Source organism: Equus przewalskii, chromosome 14, assembly GCF_037783145.1.
Source record: "Equus przewalskii isolate Varuska chromosome 14, EquPr2, whole genome shotgun sequence".
Classification (NCBI taxonomy): domain Eukaryota; kingdom Metazoa; phylum Chordata; class Mammalia; order Perissodactyla; family Equidae; genus Equus; species Equus przewalskii.
The window spans coordinates 45171122-45192729 of record NC_091844.1 but is presented as its reverse complement, the minus strand read 5'-3'; the positions used below and the strand labels follow the sequence as shown (position 1 = coordinate 45192729).

Sequence of the window (21608 nt, the reverse complement as noted above, 5' to 3'; positions counted from 1 at the left end):
AGTCTGAGATTAAATCCCTGCTCTGCCAATTACTAGCTGTCAGGTAGTGGGTACCTTACTTCTGTAGGATGAGAATCATAATATCCACCTTGTGGGATTGTTGAGAGAACTTAAAATAATATGGAAGATCCCCGGCTCAGGGTCTACACACAGTAGGCCTGTGTGTGAGGTCTTGAATATAAAATTTCATTATGAAAATAAATCTTCTGAAGAGAGGGCTCCTCTCTCCTCCTGCAAGGAGGCCCTCCATATTGAGAAATATTACATTAATGCAGGGTGAGTGGGAAGATTAGAAGAAGTCAAGCTGGAAAAGCAGGAACATTCAAGGGGCATACATTCAGATGGCCTGAAGACAGTGGTGACCTGTGGCTTTGTTTGCTATGGTGTTTAGAGGGCATTTGTGACTCTCAGGCCTTCTTCTGGAGGCAGGAAAAGCACTGAAAAAGACTTCCAATTTTTTAATTAAAAAAAATTAATATGTTCTTTGCATTTTCATCTTTTCTTGCTGCATTTACCTGTTTTAGGTTTGTACTCAGTGCACATTAAAATGATCATAACCTTAAACATATATTGAGAGAAGGATTTAGAGAAAAGTGTAATAAAAACATCTAGAGACTTTTCTTGGATGGAGACTGAGGAATTGATTTTTTCTCTCCCCTGCAAATAACCAAAATTGGAGGGAGAGAGACAGAGATGGCAGTGGGAGACCTGTATTCCAGAGGGTGAGGGATGTGCTCAGCGTAGAAAAACCAAGTCAGAGAGAGGCTGGCACTGCCTGAAAGATGGTTGGTCCTTTGTGGGGGTTATTTAGCTTTAGTGCTCTCTTCCTCTTTGTTGAGACAGCTGTAGTTTGGTATCAGGGGATAATAAAAAAGAAATATAACTAGATTCTCAGGGGGATTATTTGTAATACTTAAAATTTGTGTATCACTTTCATCTTGGAGAAGATTTTGAAAATATTACTATAATATTAAGAGCAGTTTTTGGTAGGAGTCATTAGCCCCCATTTTACAGATTTCAGTCTGAGATTTTCTGAATCGGATTGTTTTTTGCCCCAGCCTGCCTGCTCCAGTGGTAATATAAATCAGGGGCCCCTGTCTTCCTGGGCGGTAATTGAAAGCCTCTGATGCCTATCTCTGACCTGCCTTTTCTAACTCTCCTGGAAATTGCTTTCCTTCATGTAAGTATTTTTGGGCCTCTGAATGTCCTTTAATCCAAGAAAGAAAAAAATCTTGTACCTCTCTCTAGAATTACTCATATTAGAGAATTGTAAGACTTTGAGATACCTTGAGTAAACTTAGGAGGTTAGAAGTGTTAAAGGAACGGAAATTAGAGCAAAGTTTTTTCTTATTTGTTTGTTTTAAGGGATGAATTCTCACTTGATGACATCATTGGTGACTGAGCTTATTAAAACCTTTCCCAATAGGGCCAAACATTACCTATATTTAACAGGAAAGCTGAGAGTTAAAAATCAGATATTTTACATTCTTTTTGTTTCTGACTGTCAAGCACAAGAGAAGTGTTACCAGTTTAAAAAGGGAGGCCTAAGTGACATATATTAAAAAAAGGTCAAATATTTATTTGTGTTAAATAGCATACTAAAAAGATATGGCAGTAGGGGTTATCTTATAAGATATGGAGATATAAAATATAACCTAGATATGAATCTTAGTAAGTTGTACAAACAACTTGAAAAACTTTTTTTGAAAAGGGGTATGTTTTTCTTTAAGGAAGGATGAAATTAAATAAGTGGAGATATCCTGAGACCCCACCAAGTGGCAGATATGAGGTGGGCGCTTCATTTAACATGCCTGGTATTCCATTGCTATTCTACTGTTAGAGGAAAACCAGCAGATGGGCTTTAAAACCTAGGGAAAACATTTTTTAGGTCACAGAGCTTTTTTATGGCATTTTCAAAAGTGGCTTGATTGGGGGCCATTGTCAGTACTGTTACTGAAATCAGGAGATCTGGGTGCTGCTGGGCTTGGTTGAGACTTGAGAGAAGTCATCCCTGCCTCTCTCAGCCTCAGTTTCCTCATTTGAAAAACAAGGCAGTGGGCAGGTTAGGTGGTGAGGTCCCTTAGGCCTCTCAGATTGTGTGTGGGCTCCTGGGGAGTTAGCAGGCTGACTTCCTGTGGTTACCAAGGTGAGTTCTGGCTTCTTTTCCCAGTGGTTTCTGTGTACACAGTGTGATGCGAACTGTGTGTGGTTACGGGGATGATAGCAACCTTTATGCTTCTCCAGGAAATAATAAATGCCATGTAACTTTGACTCAAGTCCTAGGCTCTTGTTTATTTTTTCATTAACTTTTTATCTTTGATGAGTCAGAAACGCAGGCTCTTGTACGATGATAATAAGATTTTGATTATAATCACTTCAAATTACAGGCCCTTCTCCTGTATAATGATTTTTGCTATTTGCCCTTCCATAATATTCTTTAATAGGCAGAATAGAAGGACAGTGTTTTGATCAGTAAGAACCTTAGTCCGTTACTTTATAAGCCCTTATAATACTAAAATTATCCTTAACAGAAAACTTTGCATGTGCCCACGTTGACAGGATATTAATATTCTGTAACTGGGTGGGCAAGTCTGAATATTTCAGGATGGTTGATGATGGAGTATCACGAGACCTTAGGCGTAAGGAAAACTTGTCTGTCTAACATCTTCTGCACATCTGGGCCTGCACATGCACACACACACACACAAACTGTGTAAATGTGTGTGTGCCTGCCTAACTCTGATGTGTTGCTACTGACTAGTCCTAAATTACTAATTGATTACTCTCCTGTTTTGGGGACTTGATCTCAAAGATACTGACTTGAAGAAAGTTTTGAGCAATTGCATGAAGGTTGGACTTGTAAAAATCATTAGACCTGCCACTAGTGGTAACTCTGTGGTGAATGGACTTTATTCCACAGCACTACACACAGATGTGAGGCTTGGAGGCAATTGGGAGTCAATAACTAATTTATTAGGCCTTTTGTTGTAAAAATGAGAGCGGGCAGGATTCCCGTAAAGTTTTTTTTTTCCTGGAGCGTTGAAGAGAGGACTTGGAGGGATCAGCGTGTTGGTTGACAGCATTTGAGAATGTTTTGTTCCAGCTTCAGAATCACAGATGCATAACACGTGGCTTTAGATCTACTGTAGTACGTTCTGCCTGAGTCTTTACTGAAACTTAAAAAAAACTTTTAGTTGTGGCAAAAGACATATGAAATTTACCATCTTAACCATTTTTAAGTGTACAGTTCAGTAGCGTTGACTATATTCACATGGTTATGGAGCAGATCTCTAGAACTTTTTCATCTTGCAAAACTGAAACTCTGCGCCCACTGAACAACTCCCCAATTCTCCCTCCCCCCAGCTCCTCGCAACCTCCATTCTACTTTCTGTTTCTATGAGTTTGACTACTCTAGATACCTCATATAAGTGAAATCATACAGTACCCATCTTTTTGTGACTGGCTTATTTCATAATGTCCTCTTAATGACTTAGTATAATGTCCTCAAGGTTCATCCATGTTGTAGCATGTGATAGGATTCCTTTTTTTTTTAAAGGCTGAATAATATTCCATTGTAGGTGTAGGCCACATTTTCCTTATCCATTCATTTATCAGTGGACATCTGGGTTGCTTCCACCACTTAGCTCTTGTGAGTGGTGCCGCAGTGAACATTGGTGTTGAAATATCTCTTTGAGATCCTGCTTCCATTTCTTTTGGATATATACCCAGAAGTGGGGTTGCTGGATCATATGTAATTCTATCTTTAATTTTTTGAGAAATCTCTATTTTTCACAGCAGCTGCACCATTTTACATTCCTACTAACAGTGCACAAATGTTCCAATTTCTCCCCATCCTTTTCTGAAGCTTTTATTATCTTATTAAAATAAAGTGTAGTGGAGAAAAGCACTATCATGGTCACCATTCATGTTTTTCCTGGTAGGTGGTAATTAAAAAGGTGATAGAAATGGTAATAAAAAGGTGAGTGGAGACGTGGTTATGGGTGAGCTTGGCAGATTTTAGAAAAGAGCTTAGTCTCTCTCTTATCTCACTTCATTCCTTACCTGTCATTAAAATTCTGGTTATAATGAATGAATCCACTTGTCAGATGGTTTTAAAAAATACCTCCTGAATAAACTGTTCCCTCAGAACATCATAAGAATAATAAAAGCCCAGTGCAGAAAACTGAGAGAAAGGGTCTTTGGACAACAGAGTGCACTGGGGCTGACTGTGTGGTTCTCTGCTGGGCTGGGAGGATGAGATCGAAGCTGCCAGTACCCTAGTCTGGGTCTTTATTCTCTCTGTGCGGGTACAAGTTGGACGTCAGAGCACACGGAAAGATATGGGTCATCTGCCACTTGGTGCAAGCTTGTTGGCTCCAGCTTGGTGTTGGATACTGCAAGGTGAGGTGGGAGAGGGGTTAGAATGAGCTTTCTCTGATTTCGAGCTTTGGGGCCACTTCACTGATGGGGAGGCTTGAGAAATGCTGCCACTTCCTTTGTCCTCAGCTCCCTGTACCTTCAAGTTTGCCCTAGAAATGAACGAGGCAGCAGGAATTCAGAAGGCCGGCTAATTTCCAGTATGCAGGAACTTACTGTGTATCTCTGGGCATGCTGCCCTGTGTCTCATTCTCCTTATCTATAAGTGAGATGATTGGCTTAGGTAGGTGAATTTTGAAAAAGACCTCTTGACATCTGCTAGGAGTTCTGGCTTTCATCTTCTCTTTGTGAAGGGTTAAGGTATGGAGCAGGGGGTGCTGCATAAAGTGGAACAGGCTCTGCAGTTCACCCTATGGTGCCACCTCTCACAGAGCCTTTGCTCTGTTTAGGCTTCTGTTCAGTGTTCAGGCTTCTGAAATGCCTAAATTGTTTTTGAACTACTGTTTCTTAGATGATTCTGGGCTGGGGAGTCTGGAGTGAAGGTTACATAAAACTTCCACCTGCCCTAAAACAGATTATAATATGTTTCCAAGAGCATTATATCCAGAGGACCTTAGAGATTTTCTACATCAGATCCCTGAGATTTTAGAGAGAGTATTGGAGAAGCCAAGAGACTGGCTCAGGGTCACAAGGCCAGTCAGTGTCAAAAGCTGAGAATGGAGTCCGCTTTTCACTTGTCTTGAGTTTGTAACTAGTGCACTTTCCATTATTTTAATTAGGTAGATAAGACTGGTACAGACGAAGAGATAAGCAATACTCTAAGGCCATGCATGATAGGTACCAGATGAGGGGGGCTGACAGTACTGGTATAGGGTTTCTGAGGAGGAATCATCTTAGCTAGGATAATCTGGGAAGCCTTCCTGGAGGAGGGAAGTTTTGAGCTGGGCTTGAAGGATGGGTGGACTTTAGACCAAGAGGTGAGGGGAACACCAAAAGCAGAGGCATGGAGATGAGAAAGCCCAAGACAGGTGGTAAGGCACAGATCAGTTTGGCTGGAGCAGAGGGACAGGTATGAGGAAAGGATAAAGACTGACATTTATTGATCGTCTGTCTTGTGTCAGGCATAGTGTCTGGTCCTTTACCCATGTCATCTCAGCATCCAGAGTCAGGAGGTGCCCTCCTGACCGTGTACTTGTTTGAGGACATCACTGTCTCTCCACCCCATCTGTGTACCTGGGATCTGTCTTCCTTAGAGTAAAAGTCAGTTACACTTTGATCTAGTGGAAAATACCTGGTTTAAAATGAGGAGAAGAAAAGAGGGAAGAATTGTTTCTGTAAAGAAGGTCTCAGAGGGAGTTGATAGTATTTCATTCTTTTACAGTAAGCGTGCAGTCTGCCTCCCAGGTAATGGCAGCTGGAGGGCCTTGGCGCTTCTGAGTGACTGGGCTGACCATGAATTATTCAGGGCCTGTGCCCAGTGAGTGGCTGCCTAGCAAAGTCCTTTGGGAGGGAGGCTGTGCTATCTCATTGAGAGATCACAGAAGCTCAGGTGCTGAGGAGGAAGAAATGACTGCACCCTTAAAATATTTCACATTTTGGCATGCCAGGGCCGCATGCAGTGTTCCATAGCCCTGCAACTGGGTAATCAGGACCTGTTTTTCAAAGAGCAAGAAATAACACCTCCACCTCCAATTAATAAATACAATAAGCTACACTGTCATGTTAGTGTGGCACATGTTGGCAGGGATTTAGTTAGAAGCCACATTAAAATTGGAGATATGACGGTATAGCAACAGAGGGCATTCATGTGGAAGAAACCCCACTCGGCTTTGTTCTTTTCTCCACCAAGTAGAAAAATGCTGTTGTTGATCCATTCAGAATGCTACTTTAACTATCACTAACCCAATCTGTTACATGCCACTGTGTGTGTCTGTGTCTGTGTGTGTCCGTCTGTCCCGTTTCCTCAGCTAGGTTGAAAGTGCCTGCAGAGAAGCAATCACTTCTTATAATTACGTGGGTCCCTCCAATGGCTGTGCTTCCAGGTGGGGCTGAGAGCATGTTGGATGGGTTCACTTTTGCTCTCTGTAGACCAGGAGGTGTGGGGCCTGTGTCTTGATGATAAAGTTTGCATCTCCCACTCCCTTCCTCTTCCTACCACCCTCTCCAGGTGCCTGTTCAGCCTGTTCTTTCCACCTTTTCTCATTGCAGCCAGTTTATGTTAAGCTCTTGGAAAAGGTAAGATGGGTGTGAATACCTGAGGGCAGGGTCCAAGGCTTGCTTTCACAAAGAATGCATTTGTATTTCCTCTTTTCCCATTTCTTTCCCATGAGCTGTGCTACGAGGAAACAGTGTCTTCTCACTGTCCCATTTGCGCCCTTATAAAGTCTGGCCCAATAGCTCTGAACACCTGTGTGTGTCAGCCTTTTCTCTCCATGTCAGAGGTGGGAAGCAAAACCAGAAATCCCGGGCAAGAGCAGGCCTGGCCCCAGCTGCATTCCTCAGATGTTCTTTTCCTTTGAACCACTCTACCTGCAGCGAAGGAGGCCAGTCTTGGCTCTGGCTGGTGTTATAGTCACAGGCATAGCAACACCTGTTTGCTAAAGGTGGGGCCTCTGGACAGGGGCATTCTTTTGCCCATACAGGGAAGCTTTGCTTGTGCAGATAACAGACGCGATAAGAATGCAGGGATAGGGTTTGGCTGGGGTAGAAGATTCAGTAAACTGCATTCCTTCCCCAGGACTTTGGGTGCTTGATACTGAGTGTAACGTGCCATTTTTCTCCCTCTCAGCAGAGATGCCAGGTGCTTTATATTCAGTTGTGCTGTGACCAGTTGATCAAGAAACAGAAAAAGGATATGAGTGGAAATTAGATTTGCCCTGGTATTTCAGATTCAGCCATATAACTAGATGATTTTGTGGGAGGGGTGTGTGTGTGTGTGTGTGTGTGTGTGTGTGTGTGTGTAAAGAGAAACATCCATATCCTCCAGGCAACAGAGGTAGCAGTTACTGTAGATGGAAAAATACCTTGAGCTGTCCCTTTAATGTTTCTTCTAGTTATCCTACATCCCGAAATATCAAATCTGATAGCTCCACTTCAAACAAACATTGACCTTTCTAAAAACATAGGCCCTTTATAACTTGTTTCATAGTGAGTATTGTGTTCTTGCTATATTGGGTGTTAACTGCTTTAACATCTATAAAATATGATTTTCAAGATGCTTTTCCCGGTGTGTAATGGGGTGAGTTAAAGAGAAGGGTTTGTGAGTACTTCCCAGGTGGAGGACTGGTCCTGCCATTCCGAACTGTCCTTGTCCAAAAATCCAAAGGGGTGACCACTCTGGTTCCCAGCCTGAGGTCAGTGATTCTATGTGAAACCTAGAACATTCTGCAGCTAGTAGCCTCCTTGGTGGAGAGATGGCCAAAGGTAAGGTAGAATTAGTTTTTGAAATTTCCTCTATGAGGAGTTTAAAGACTAGTAATCATAGCTGTTAGGGTAGTGCTAAGATCTTTCTAAACATTTATCTCAATTATAGAATAACTCTATGAGGTTGGTCCTGTTATTGTGTGAATTTTGCAGGCTCAGAGAATCACAAAGTTAGGAAGTGGCAGACCCAGCTTCCTAGATTCCTAGTCTGTTCTGGCTTTGCATTTCCAAACCTGAGCCAAATGCTCTGTGGGTGGTGCTCTAGGAGTGAGTTGAGGGGTGGTCTCAGCCCTGATCAGCTGAGGGTCTTGTGGGTTGTGAGGTGAGAGGAGGGGAGGGGAAGCTGACTGCTCCCAGCTGTCCAGGCTGTGGGCCCTGAGTGTGAGGTGCCATTGGGGAGAAAGAGATGCTCTGGAGGGGTGGCAGGCAGGTAGCAACAGCACAGAAATGCCAGTGTCAGAAATGTGTTCTGCCAGTGGGACTTGTTGAAATTGCCTTTTTGGGGGGGGGGGTTTCAGATTATTTCTTATGTTTTCTGTTATTTTTGGCTGGATATCATGGTAGTATGCTTGGTTGGTTGGTTGAGTTTTCTGGTATGTGTGGCAATTTCCATTGAAAAAGGCGTGGGGTTTTAAGAGAAGATCCATGCTGAGGCAGGCTTTGGGGAGAAAGGATAGCAGTAACTAGGTATTTAGGGGGTGGCTGGCTCTCTGGGCATTATTCAGCAGAGTGGACAGAAGAAGGATCACAGTTAAGGATTCAAGACTGGGCGAAGTGGGCAGGAGGCTCCTGGAGAAGGGAATAGGTGGGCCAGAGAGACAAGGCAGAAAGAGAACCAGAGAGGCTTGACAGAAAGATCCTCTACGCTTCGGCCCTGTAGAGCATACATGCGGCAGCATGATTTGGGGCCCACTTCTCTATCTGGCCACACAAGTGGAAGAGGATTATGTTAGTAGTATTATTTTGGTTTCCTATAAAGAAATGCTCAGGAGAAATTGGTTGTAGTCATCCATCTGTCAAGGAATTTGACAGTGATGAACGAAAGGCAGATCTGGAAATGGCAGTAGAGAGTGGCTAAGAATCTGGCAAAACAGTTTATATGTAAAACTTTGTTGTTTTCTGCCCCTCCCTATTCCTACTACTTTTTTCCCTAGCTCTTGAGTCGGTTTTTCAAGTCCTTAAATGTGTACAAATCCCATCACATCTTAGCATTTTGGCCATCGTCTCCCAGACGTTTTCAGTCTTGCTAATGTTTAGATGTTCAGGAAATGAACACTCCATAGTTTACTCTTTCAATCTTGCTGTAATGCAGGAAAAGCATTCTTTTTTTTTTAAACCTCCCAGACTACATAGAGCCTTTTGGAACAAACAGAGGCTTCATCTTACCCTCTACTACATGCTAAGTTATACAGAATCTTAGTGTATAGGTCCAACACGTATGAGAAGAGGAATAAGACCAAACCAAATAAGACCAAACAAAACGCATTCACAACAAACCCTCAGAACCCTCAAACTAGTAACTTCTGTATGAACTAGCAGAGAATGTGCCTGATCCTAACCCAAACTAAGTGCTGTAGAAGTTCTTGTGGTGGCTTGCTTGGGTTTTAGGTTTATCTTGATACTACTTACCAAGTTTTATGGTTTTTCTGAAAAGCTTAGAAACCACTGGTAAGCTGATATACTCTGAGTACCAAGGAGAAACAGTGCTAGACTTGGTCAGTCTTGGGTCCAGGTTGGCTCTGCCACTCACCAGCTGTAGCGCCCTGGGAAAGGCACTGTGTCTGTCTGAACCTCAGTGGCCTTGTCTGCAAAATGGATACAATACCTTCTTCACAGGGTTAGTCATTTGAGAAAATGTCTGTGAAAGCATTTTGTGAACTACAAAGTGCTGTAATAATGTGGTGATGTTGTTACTGTGGCCATTCAGTTTATGTGGAGATTGATGATAATTGGGACTACAACAATAGTCTCCAAGAGGGGGGAGCCCAAATCACTCATAAATACGTTTAAAACCAGAAGGAATTTTTTATGACCATAGATTCCAACCTGTTCGATTTATAGGTGAGGACTGTGAGGCCCAGGGAGGGTTAGACATGCATGTAATTACTTGGCTTCTTGGTGGCACTCAGAGTTGGGGTGAGCCTGAGCTCCTGACTCTGGACTCTGGTCTTTCCACCACACCACAGCACTTCTACTTTGTGCTGTCTGCAGATAATTCTGGGGACTTGGTTTTACCTTTCTGGCATCACAAGGATGGCAGATACATGTTACCCGGGCTTCGGTTCCTTCGATCCCATAGTTGACTTTGCCAGATTACGCCTTGGAATCTTGTTGCAGCTTGAAGGCAGGCACAAGCACATATCAGAGTTGCCCACAGGTGTTGATATCCCTGGCCTGGATGAGGGGAATTATTTTTTTTAGATTAGAAAAGATTGAGGGAATAGGCCAAAATTGCATGGTGTGTTACTGCAGAGAGCTTGGTTGACTATTGAGCATTCTGAAACGATCACCCCCCGCTTACTGTTCCCACTCATATGCTACACGTGTCTGCCATTGGTGTCTTCAGGATGATTATTCTTAGATCACTATAAATAAAACTGTGGGGAGGACCCTTGGCTTCTGACTTTATTCAGTTAGAGCTGGGCAAGTTCCTTTCAATTCCTCCTTTCCTCCTCAGCTTGTTTCCATCCTTCCTCTCCTGCCTCTGAAGTTAAGGGTACCTCCTCTTGACTAAGGTGGACTGCTCCACCCATTCCTTTGAGCCATTGTCCCACTGGCCTTTGCTTGCCTATGCCAACTCAGGGCTGAAACCTGACAGAAAACATGCTCGGCTGGACCCTGTTCCAGAACCCCTTCCCCTGGTCCTGTAGCTCCCATTCATAGTCTTATCTTCACAACCTCTACCGTCTGGTTCTCCTTCTTCCCTTTTCTCCTCATTCTTGAACTCCCTGTAACCTTGCTTCAGCTTTTATTACCCCATTGACCTCCTCATTCACACGCTGGGTCACCTTTTCTCTGACTTCTAGCTCCTTGTTCTTTTTGCAGCATGTGATGCCTTCTGTTGCCTTCCTTGCTTGATCTCCCCTCTCTTGGATTTTCAGTCTGTAACTCCCTTGGTATCTCCCTGTTGTTTCCTCTTCCTCTCAGACCTAGGCCTTCCCCCGGGCTCTGTGCTCAGCCTCTTGCCTCTTACATCCCTTCCTAGATTTAAGCCCACTACAGTCTCTACTCTCATTCCATGTGTATTCAGCCTTGAGGTCTAGGTCCACATCCCTGACTGCTTCTGGACATGTCATCCTGTGGTGTTGTAGGTAACTCAGATTCAGCTAGAAGGAAATGTTCAGTCCTCCCTTACACTCTGCAGCCAGCTGTATCAACCCTAGCATCTTCTTCAACCCGAGCCTTTGAACCTCCCACATACAGTTGGTTACCAAAGTCTTGTGGATTAACTCTTGCATCAAGCCCATTCCTTTGTTCCCATTGCCACACCATGACTAGTCCTTTGACCTGGACAACTGCAGTAACCACCTGAGTGACCCTGCTGTCTTCAGTCTCTCTCCTTTCTCCCCATTCTAACCTACCACTGTCATAATAATCATCCCCAGAGTCTAACCCAGACGCCATCCTTCTCTGGCTCAAGTCTCCAATGGTTCCCAGGCCAGGCTTAGTTCCAAGCCTGCCTCTCAAGGCTTCCCTCCTGCCTGACAGTCCTTTATGCTCCAGTCAAAGGGCAGCACTCACTGGTGCTATTCCTGGGACAGTCCCGTCAGTGTCAGTGCCTTCACTTGTGCTGCCCTCCCCCTAGCAGGGAGGAAAGGAAAGGAGGCTTCCCCCTCGCCCTGGCCTGTTGATAGTCTGCCTGTGCTTCCAGGTCTGGTCAAATGCAGTCTGTCCTGCAGTTGTTCCTGCCTGCTTTCCTGGGCAGGTGTGACCTCCTGTCCTCTGAACTCTTGTAGCTCTCCTCTCCTAGCCCTTATTCTGTTCTTCTGGAATTGGACTGCTTGCATATCTATCTGTCCCATCTCCTTTGGCCAGCAGCTCTGCCAGTCATCTTTGAATCCGTCCAAAATGTTGGACAGTGTGCCTTGCACACAGTTGGCACCCAGTAAACACTGAGTGGAATAAACAGTGAGCACCTCTGGCCTTCCTTTACCTCCTCCCTCTGTGAGTTGGAGGTGGTTGGATGAGCCATCAGGGTGTGTCCTCTTTTTCCCTGGCCCCATCACGTCAAACAGACCCCCACTTCCTACCTCCTGCCCCTCTGCAGTTATTAAAGCTTTCCCCAGCCTCAAACCTTTCTTTCCAATACTTATGTGTGTTCACCATGCCTGGCTTGTTCTAAGTCTGATTTTCTGGATTGAGTGTGGTACGCTAGTCCCAACCTCTGCCCCATCACATTGTATGTAACCTGGCTAATTAGAAAGCTTATTTCACCTACTTCCGCATACCAGAGGGAGCTGAAAGGGAGACTCTGAGTGTTGATCCATATTCTGTTCATTAAGTGGCTTAAAGATTAAAAATAAAGTGTTGTAAATTGGCAAGCACTTTGCAGTCTCATAGCTGGACATTTAGAGACTTATCACTTCACCAGTATATTTAATAGTGAAGACGGACCTGTTAAGATCGTAATTGACAAGTTTCCATCCTACTCTTTGTAGCCTTGATGGGATATGTGGGGAAAAAATGCAGGAGGAGGTGAATTTTGAAAAATATACTCCTAATTTTGAATAGGATGACCATTTTTAGGGCACTTTCACATCATCCCCTCAGTGACCTTGTAGAGGTAGGCATTAATTATCCCTGTTGGACAGCGGAGGTTTAGAAGGAATCCAGGGTTTCTTCTAAGGTCACAGGTGGTTAAGAGGCTTGGCCAGGACCAGAAACCCAGATCTTGGGAATCCTAGTCAAGCGCTTCTTCCAGTACCCCGCGTTTTGCTAGTGAATTGCAGCAGTGGTAAAGGGCTTTAGAAAATGCTCTACATGGATGATGAGAAATGTCTTCAAATCATGGGCCTAGCTTTAGAAAGCTAAAGGTTGATACTGGCCATATTAAAAACCCAGGCTTGTGGCTGGAAGGAGTGGGGGTTGTTCAGAGTTGAGCAGTCAGCCAGACTCTAGGTTTGTTTTAACTCCAGTCCTGGACAGGGATGCCGTTCTTGAATTACAAGTGCCCTGGAGACTAAAGTAAACCTGGGGTGGAAGCTCACCTCTTTAGTGCAGATTGGAATCCTTTAGGAATGAAATTACCTTCTTCGGTGAACATTGCTGCAGGGCTCCATGCTGGAAACACCAAATTTGCAATTTGTCTTCTGCCTGTAGTGAGGAAAAGGGGGGCGGGGTGGGGGCGGAGACTAGGGTCAATTATTTACCAAGATTACATTTTGATCATGGTTATTTTCTGTGTAGAGGACTTTATTTTTGATTGAGCTTGGTGGGAGAAGAAGCTAAGGAGGAGAGTTTAACAATCTTGAAGAACCCAAAAGTTTAGAGGCCTTGTTTGACAAATCAAAGTAAGATTTGAGTCTCTGGGCATACCGCCCTGAACCCGCCGGATCTCCTTTGATCTCAGAAGCTAAGCAGGGTCGGGCCTGGTTAGTACTTAGATGGGAGATTTGAAGGTAATTTTTTTTCTCTTATCTGCACATCGGCTCATAAACTTCCAGGTTAGGGATCCTAAGGTGTTTATCTGTGTACCTTCCTCCCACATCTCCCACAATGCCTTGCAAATGGGTGCTCCCATAAACTTTCCTTGCATCAAATTACAATTATAGGGCCAGGGTTATCCCAGAAAACGTCCAGCTCAACATCCCACGATGGCAGCAGAAGTCTGTTAAGGAGATTCTATTGAGAGCCCTAACTTATGCCTCCCCTCTCTGCGGGCCTGTGCGGTGCCCAGCGTGACTTTGTTCTAGTTTCACGCGGCCGGCCGCCGCCGCCGCCGCCGCGGCGTGGTTGGCGCCCGCGCAGTGGGGACGCCGTGTGCGCCCAGGTGCGCGGCCCGCGTGGCCGCCTTATTTCCGCCGACCCTGAGTAGTGGATGAGCCGGCCGGCCGGGGACTTGCGGGGCTCTGTACCCTCCCGCCCGCCTCCTTTTCATGTGATAGTAATCGGAGACTTTTCCGTTACGTGAGGCTCTCAACAAAAGATTGTAATTCCAGCAGCTTTGTTCGGGAAGGTACCACTGCGGCGGGCGCGTCCTGGGCCCGGCCCTGGGTCGGCGGCTCGGGGCGGCGGGGGCGCCGTGGGCCGCGCGGGGCGGCCGGGGAGTGGGGTCCGCGCGCCGGCGGCCTCCCCTGCGCCCCTCCTGTGGTACAGCCTGTGTTTCCTCTACAATGCTGTTATGCTAATCAGGTGACATCACCGCCCGGCGCACCGCGAGTGGCTCCTGATTAAATTACAAACCGACGGCCACGGCGGGCAGCCGGGAGGAGGTGTGCGCGCTGCTCCCGCCAGCGCCCCGGCTCGGCGACGGGGGCATGCTTAGGATTGGCCATATTTTTAAAAATTTCTAAGTCGGACTTGCGCCTCCCTCCCTCCGTCCCTCCGCCCCTCCTTGGCTATTTATTTCAGTCTTCTAGCCAAGGGCCACAAAAGGAAGGAAAGCAACCAGGAATTAGATGCGTGTTTGGTAACTCCTGGCCCGGCTAAGGTGGACTCTCCTGCAGCCAGCTCCCTATCAGATCACCCTGCTGGACTTTCAGACCGGAATGGGGCTTCCCTGAGGTCCAGCCCTTTTCGCAGGGGCCGAGAGCCAAGCCGTGCGGAAGCTGCTGTTTGTTGGATGGGGCTTGGAGGGGGCCGGAGCGGGATCTCCACAGTGCAGCCTGCCTGGGCGTTACGCCGGGCATAATGGAATTGCAGAGGACGTCTAGCATTTCCGCGCCGCTGTCGCCGGGTTACACGGGGCAGGTGCCTTACAACTACAACCAGCTGGAAGGGAGATTCAAGCAGCTACAAGGTAAGCCCCCTCCCAAAGGCTGGGCCTGCCTGAGGCCGTGCCTAAGGGAGTTCTGAGGCTTTATTTGTGCCATATGGTACGTGACCCTAATGAAGACGGGCGGCCGCACGGCCCGGCCCCAAAGCCTCTGGTTGGCTGCGAGCACCCCATTGACTGCTTAAAGGAGACAGTTTCTTACTCTCTACTCTAGAAAAGCCACCGTTTGGTGCCCCCCCTCCCCGGTGTCCTTTTGGCTCTCTTGTCAGGTATCCGCTGCCCACTGCACACATTTTCTGCCCTTTGAGCTGTCTTTGTATCGCAGTAGATCAATGCTGATAGACCTATTAGTATGCAAGTATTTGATTCCGGGTCACCTCTGTCTCCCAGCCCCCAGCCTCTTACCTCTGGGAAGCCTAAAGGTGTAAAGTGCACTGCTCGACACCCAGTCCTGTAGAACAATAGCAATGGGGAGGAGGGAGTGGTCTTTTTGTTCCTAAGTCTTGGGTAAATTACAGTTTTGATTACAAAGCTTAATTTTAACTCTTTTGATGTATTGTGTTGGGGGAGAGCCTTCCCATCAATTTAGTGGGCTATGTAATTTATAATGAAAACCAGTTACTGTTGTTCCGATGTTATGGGTTGGATTAGTTGGATCAATTTCAGGTTTCTTGGAGTCTATATTAGTCTCAAATAATTGAATGAATCCAATATTTTACCGCACGTATTTTTATGGCGAGCAGGGTCCTGTGTGCATCGGTGTGTGGGGTGATGGGCCTGCAGCCTGCGGCCGGGGTGGCCCCTGCAGCACTTGGCTGTCCCTGCCCAGCCAGTGGGCCTGGCCAGTGGTGTCTCAGAGCTTATACATGAAAAAGAATTCATAACTGAAAACAGAACTCCTTCCGTTTGGAAGCCCCTGGAACCAGTAATGGGCCAGGAATGGCTCTAATGCTGTGAAAAAGTAGCCTTTGCAGACCGTATATGTTTCTTATTTTAACTCTTCTTAGTGCCACAAATGTGGTTCCTGTGAGGAGGAGGAGGAGGAAGGAAGGAAGCAGCTTAGTCCTAGAATGTTTTCGTTGGGAGGAGGGGGGAGGATGTATTTCATTCATAGGTTTATTTGTCTTGTGAAATAGTTGACAGTAATGACACTTTTCTGGAAAACAAGAGGCAGAACAGGACGTGATTTTAAACATTTGCTAGGCTGTGCTGCATTCCTGGGGCAGTTAGCTAAGAGGAAGCTCCATTCTCTCCAGGGAATGGTTCTGTGTCTTTGGTTCATTCCTCTTGAGCTCTTTGAAGGTGGAATTTGGTTTTTTGGAAAACTTGAGGGGGCCAGCGCTGTTGGGGGAACTTTCAAGTGGTGACCAGAAGAATGGGGGTGTGTGCGTTATCTTCTGGGTCTGTGTTAGGAGCGCCGCAGTTTTAGGTTGTGAGAATTCAGAACGCGTCTCTTCTTCAAATGACGCAGGCCCCCCACTTCATCGTGTCATAGGCCAAGGAGAAAACGCTCCTGGGTGATCCTCTATCAGAAAACCTATCACTGATGTCCAGTCAGCCCACTCCTCTAGTCTCAGAAGGAATACAAAACCAAGGAGAACATACGAGAAGGTGTGGCGAGGAGTGTACCCATAGGCCCACCCATGACAAAAGGCTGTTATTCTGAAAGGTTTGAGGGTGGTTGTAAAACTGCTCACTGAGAAGGGTGGAGTTTACACACAGGAAATGTCTTAAACTGTCCTCTCTGGACAGAGTAAATTTAAATTAAAAAAAAAAAATCACCACATGCCTCTCATATTTTACCTCGTGTTTCTCAAGGAAATACCTTCAAAAGAGGTGGGCTTCACAGTTTGGTGGCTTTTTTTTCTTTTCAGTTACCTTTGTCCCCTAATTTAGTTCTGGATATCTTTCTTATTTCTGAATATTGTGGTTTAGGAGTTACACAACTTTAGTGTTGGTATTTCTGTAACAGAAAACCACCCATGTTGAGGAACTGAGAAAGGGTGAATTAACTTTCAAGTCTGTGGATCCCAGAAGAATTACAAGCATTTGGCACCGTCCTTAGTAACGAATGGAACTGATTGCATTTTAAGCCACTTTAGGAGAATTTTTGATAACACTTTTCCCCATCCCCCACTTTGGTGTTTTGTTTATTATTTGTAGTTCTTCCAATCTTCCCATCTTGGATTACATAGATTCTATCTGCTGATTTAATTTTGTTCATGCCTACAAAGCTGTGTTTTCCAGTTTTCTGGGTATAATCCTCCATAGCGCTTATAACCCAGTATTGGCAAGCTACTCCTCTGAATCTGTATTGATTTTTTTGAAAGCCTCTTATTTGAATTCATCAATTCAGCATCTATGCCTGAGAGTCTCAGAGTACTGTGATTTTGTGAGATAGTTCTGCATTTTTGCTGGTTTCAAATATTTTCACACTGGATCCTAAAAATTGAGGGAAGGACCGTGGGATGAGATGTGATGTCCCAGCTAAGAGACGTATGGTGTTAAAATGAGTCTGGTCTACTTAGATAAAGTAGTTTCTAGAGATTTATAGGTAAGTAAATAAGTGTGGTTAAAAACAAAACCTCATTGACTTAAAGGGCTGACATATAGAGTGATATCTGTCACAATAACGCTCCGGGACTTTCAACCTCTGATGGCTTCAGACATTAACCACCAACACCCAGCACACACCTAACAGACACACCCAGTGCTTGCTCTCTCACTTGTAAAATTTTCACCTGCAAAATTAAGCTGCCACCTTCTTCAGAGTCTGTTCATGTATCTGATAAAGTTGGATCAGTTGTTTTGTTTTTCTTTTTTAAATAGGAGAGGAATTACTGAAATACAACAGAATTCAACCTCACATGATTAGAAAAATGTGTTTGTTGTAACAGGTTCATAATACCTTTTCTCCAGTTCCACATCAGCCAGCTTGACTCCTTATAGGAAAATATGCCTGCTGCTCTTCTACTCAGAAACTGTTGCTTGTGCCTGTTGTGTAAATTAAATTCCAGATTCCTTAGCTTGGCATTCAGGACCCTCCCCCAAATGGCCCCACCCCATGGGCTTCCTGTTCCAGCTCTAACATTCCAGTCAGATCTTCCAGGTAGGCAGGCCTGCAGCTCTTCGAAAAACCAAGCCCTGGGTTTTGCCTTCATTGTCTACCTTCTGCCTCAAATGCCCGCCCTTTCGTTTTACCTACAGAAACCTTTCCTACAATTTTATAAGACTGCGTATATTCCAGTTATTCCTTGTTCTTCTTGTCTCCTCCGTTGGGGTTGGTGGGAAAAAGATTTCATTGAGTGCTTACCATATACCAGACATATTACTAGGAGCTTTGTATATGGTATCTTGTCTTTGTAACATACCTAACAAGGTTTTAAAGATGAGAAGTCAAATAGCTTGTCCAGGGTCACAGACATTTTTGAGCTCAGGCTGCACGTTGTTGTTCTCTTTCTCCTCCCAGACTTCTAGATATTAATATTTTTTTCCCTGCAGAAAAAAAGTGGGGTGACGTTGTGAAATGCCCACCCTAACCTGACTCCCTTTCCTGCCTACCTGTCCCCTAGAGCATGGATTCTATTGGCTCTGGGAGTGGAATTTTAATGAAGACAAGATCTAGTTGCAAAGCATCAAAACGAACTTTTCTCTGCCTTGTTTGCACCCTGACATCCAGCACCTGGTATTTCTGGAGGATGAGCTTTCTCTTGGCTATTCTGGCTTAATAAATTTGTCCCACTGTCCAGAAAGAGTTATGGAGTGGTCTGTCTTCATTGGGGCGTAGAGGGAAATCAAAAAGTTTCAGGCCATGGGAATGCGTTACTCAGTTTTATTATGTGCTAGCTCAGAGTTGCCTTGTTGAATTTCTTCACTTTTTGGTTTTGATTTCTTAACTGTTAGGGAAAGAATATTGCTGGTTTTATACATGTGGATCATGAAGAAAATTTATTCTTAAGTTTTTAAGAACTTTTCAGTTTGTTATGGTGTCTAGATGTTTGTCTTGTATAATTTCTTTAAGCTTAGATAAAGATTCCCATGTTTACACCTGTTTCTCATGAAGAAAATTTTAAGTTCTTAGATATGAAGTAATTGTCTTCAAGTATTTCCCACTGTGACAGTGAAAAGAGCTGATAATAAATGATAACCCTTGTGTTTTTGGGAGGGGGCAAGATTTATAAGAACGTATTTGGGTTTAATGAAAGCATAAAAGATTGGCTTTTTGGTCTGGATACCTGCCAATACTATGATACTATAGGTTTTCTAAGTCCACATAACTTTGTGGGATAAATCACCAATTTAAAAAAAAACTACTTTCACCAGTTTGTCTGAGTTTGAGCTCAAAATTAAGAAATTCCTAACAGGTTTGTGAATTAGAATCCTTTCGAATGATGTAGTGATGATAATAATTATCATTAATTTATATAGCACTTAACTTTAATATGTGTCATCTTGCATAATTAACTAAATGAGATTATTTGAAGTACCCAGCGTGGAATCTAGTACTTAGTAACTTCTAAGTAAGTGTGCATAATATTAGTATTAATAATTCTGTGGGGTCGATATTCTCTTACTTTTTATAAAGAAACAGGCCATTGGATTAAGATCAGCCTGTATGAGGCTACCTCTCCACAATCCAGGTTTTCTGACTCCAAATTTTATCTCCTGTAACCACAAAGTGTGGGTTAAATATGAGGCACGACACCCGTTACCCAGATATCATGAATACATTCTGATGGCATAGAAAATTAATGAGCTCAGAACTGCTCAGATTTCTGGACATGTGGTGCCCTCAGTTTTTGGTGTGCTAGGGACACTGACAGTCGAGGGAATACGGATTCTTTTAGCTTAAATCCAACATTTGATTGGGATGACTGTTGAAAGGAATCTTGGAGGCCAGCTAGGAAGAAGAGGAGGGTGACAGATAACTCCCTTTTTGGAAAAGATACCACTTTTCTTAGGGTAGTGAAATAATGGGACTCTAAACTCCTGACTGCTGAGGAAGCTTTCTGGATGACCGTGTTCCTGATCATCACCTCTTCTCTCGCCGTGGGCCTGAAAAGGGGTCTGTTCACAGCTCCACTCCCTCTTGGTCTCTTTCTGTGGTTTCCTAAAGCGCCCCCATGCAACTGTCCCAGCCTCCCTAAAGCTGGGCCCTGATGAGAGCTCTCCTCTGTGCAAAAACTTTTGGGATTTGACTTCGGGGTCGTTTGGCTTTTGCTGACATTTCCATATCCAGCTCCTGCTGCTCCTTGTTTGACAGTACTTGTGACTCCCTAAACCTACCCTGCATTTTCCCACCCTTGAGACCCTCCTCTTCTCGTTTCTTCCACTAGGAATTATTTCTTCTGTCAGGATGATTCTTTTGAGGTTCATTTCAGATGCCACTTATTCTAAGTATTCTCAGAGGAAGGGGAGGCCAGAATCCCTGCTAGTTCCCCTCCTTTAAAATTTATAGTGTAAGCACGTGGCCGTTCTGTGATTTTTCACAGACTGCTTTTGGTTACAGTGTGAGTTTGCCTCTTTATTTTCCCTACATTTCGCAATGTTTGGGAGCATAAAGACAAAAGTCTGACATAACCTGTCTTACGTGTAGCAGTCACTAAGTCTTTGTTGAAGAGTAAATGGATGAAGTGAATGTTACGGACTGCTTTATTGCAGTGGTTCTCAAGGTGACGTCCCCAGACGAGCATCAGCATGACCTGGGAACTTGCTAGAAAGAGAAATTCTCAGGCCCTACTTCTGACCCTACTGAATTAGAAACCCTGGGGGTAGGGCCCAGCAATAGGTGTTTTTCACTAGCCTGCTAGGGGACTCGGATGCACGCTAAAGTTTGAGAGAGACTCCCTTGTTGGATCAGTCATACAGTCTTTGCAGTTTGGGAGGCAATGGGGGACCATGGGGAAGAACAGACTGCAAGAATTGCTCCAAAATAGGAGCAGGTATTACATCTGCTTTCTTATTGAAGAATGAAGAGTTGTAGAAAAGTATGTTTTAGAACAAAATTGTGTAATAGAGAGGAAAATGCATTTAACTAGTCAGGAATGGGCTCTATCCTGCTAAATCACAGCAGCCCTTTAACATCTGTAGGCCTCAGCTACCTCATGTGCCAAATGGGCTCAATTATTTGTCCCAGTTCCCCCATCAAGTTGGTGTGAAGACCAATCTAGAAAGAGAGAGAAGTTTAGAAAAAATGGTGATAAAGATAATAGTATGTGTAGGTTCCGAGGACAGTTCAGTAAGGCATCTACTTTAGTTCCATTTAGATTCTTAATAAAGAATCTGTTGCATTTAACTTTAAAAACAAAAATCCCAGCAACTTGACATCTGGAGGGGAGGCAGGTAACTGAAGATTTGAAGATAACTGAAGATTTGGGCTGCTTTCTTTATTTGAGTACTGGCCAGGTTTACGTTCCAGGGTGTCTTGAAGAGCAAATGCCATAATCTATGTGAAGTTTCCTTGAAAACATCCATGTACTATTAAAAACGTAAAGTATGGTTATTGTTTACATAATCATATTTTAAGGAAAACTTTTACATATAGATGAACCCTAAGAATTCCAGTATTGTACAGCAATTTAAATAATGGACCTCAGGGTTTGTTTTCCTCTCTTCTGAAAAATGACGGAGCTTCAAGTTTTCAATTAATGATAGCTTCACAGCCATACATCTGTTCATGCTAGAATTACACTTGTGCACATTATCAAAATAAGCCAGGCAGATTGCAACCATTTTTAGATCTGGGTGCCTTTTCTTCCTCTTGCCTGACAAGTTCCTTTCCACTCTTAGGCCCCAGCTATGAAAAACTAATGATGGGGGAAATAAATGATAGGGGTATGGTAAGCATTTTTCTAACTTCAGTCTTCTTTGCTGG

The 21608-nt window shown here is 44.3% G+C and overlaps 1 protein-coding gene and 1 long non-coding RNA gene across 14 annotated transcripts in view; one reads left to right on the top strand and one right to left on the bottom strand.

Annotated features, from left to right (window-relative positions):
- Positions 1–21608, top strand: part of SPTBN1 (spectrin beta, non-erythrocytic 1) — a 189028-nt gene that overhangs the window by 70483 nt on the left and 96937 nt on the right. For 2 of the 11 annotated variants that reach the window (XR_011526087.1, XM_070572703.1), the window contains exon 1: positions 13582–14758. The exons of the other annotated variants lie outside the window; for them this stretch is intronic. Coding sequence is in view for 1 of the 2 variants with exons in the window: in XM_070572703.1 (XP_070428804.1) it covers positions 14650–14758 (109 nt within the window). In the remaining variant the exon portion in view is untranslated. Of the gene's footprint in view, positions 1–13581; positions 14759–21608 lie in introns of those variants that run through there. 11 annotated transcript variants of the gene reach the window in all.
- LOC103557383 (uncharacterized) lies at positions 2952–15194 on the bottom strand. 3 transcript variants are annotated; one of them, XR_011526089.1, is made up of 4 exons: positions 15140–15194; positions 13008–13113; positions 10036–10194; positions 2952–4529 (listed from the first exon to the last, which is right to left on the bottom strand). It is a non-coding gene; the product is annotated as an uncharacterized lncRNA (long non-coding RNA). The 3 variants fall into 3 exon arrangements; XR_546454.2 differs by having other exon boundaries at positions 2952–3176; positions 15140–15188; XR_011526088.1 differs by lacking the exon at positions 15140–15194 and adding an exon at positions 13545–13686 and having other exon boundaries at positions 2952–3176; positions 13008–13109.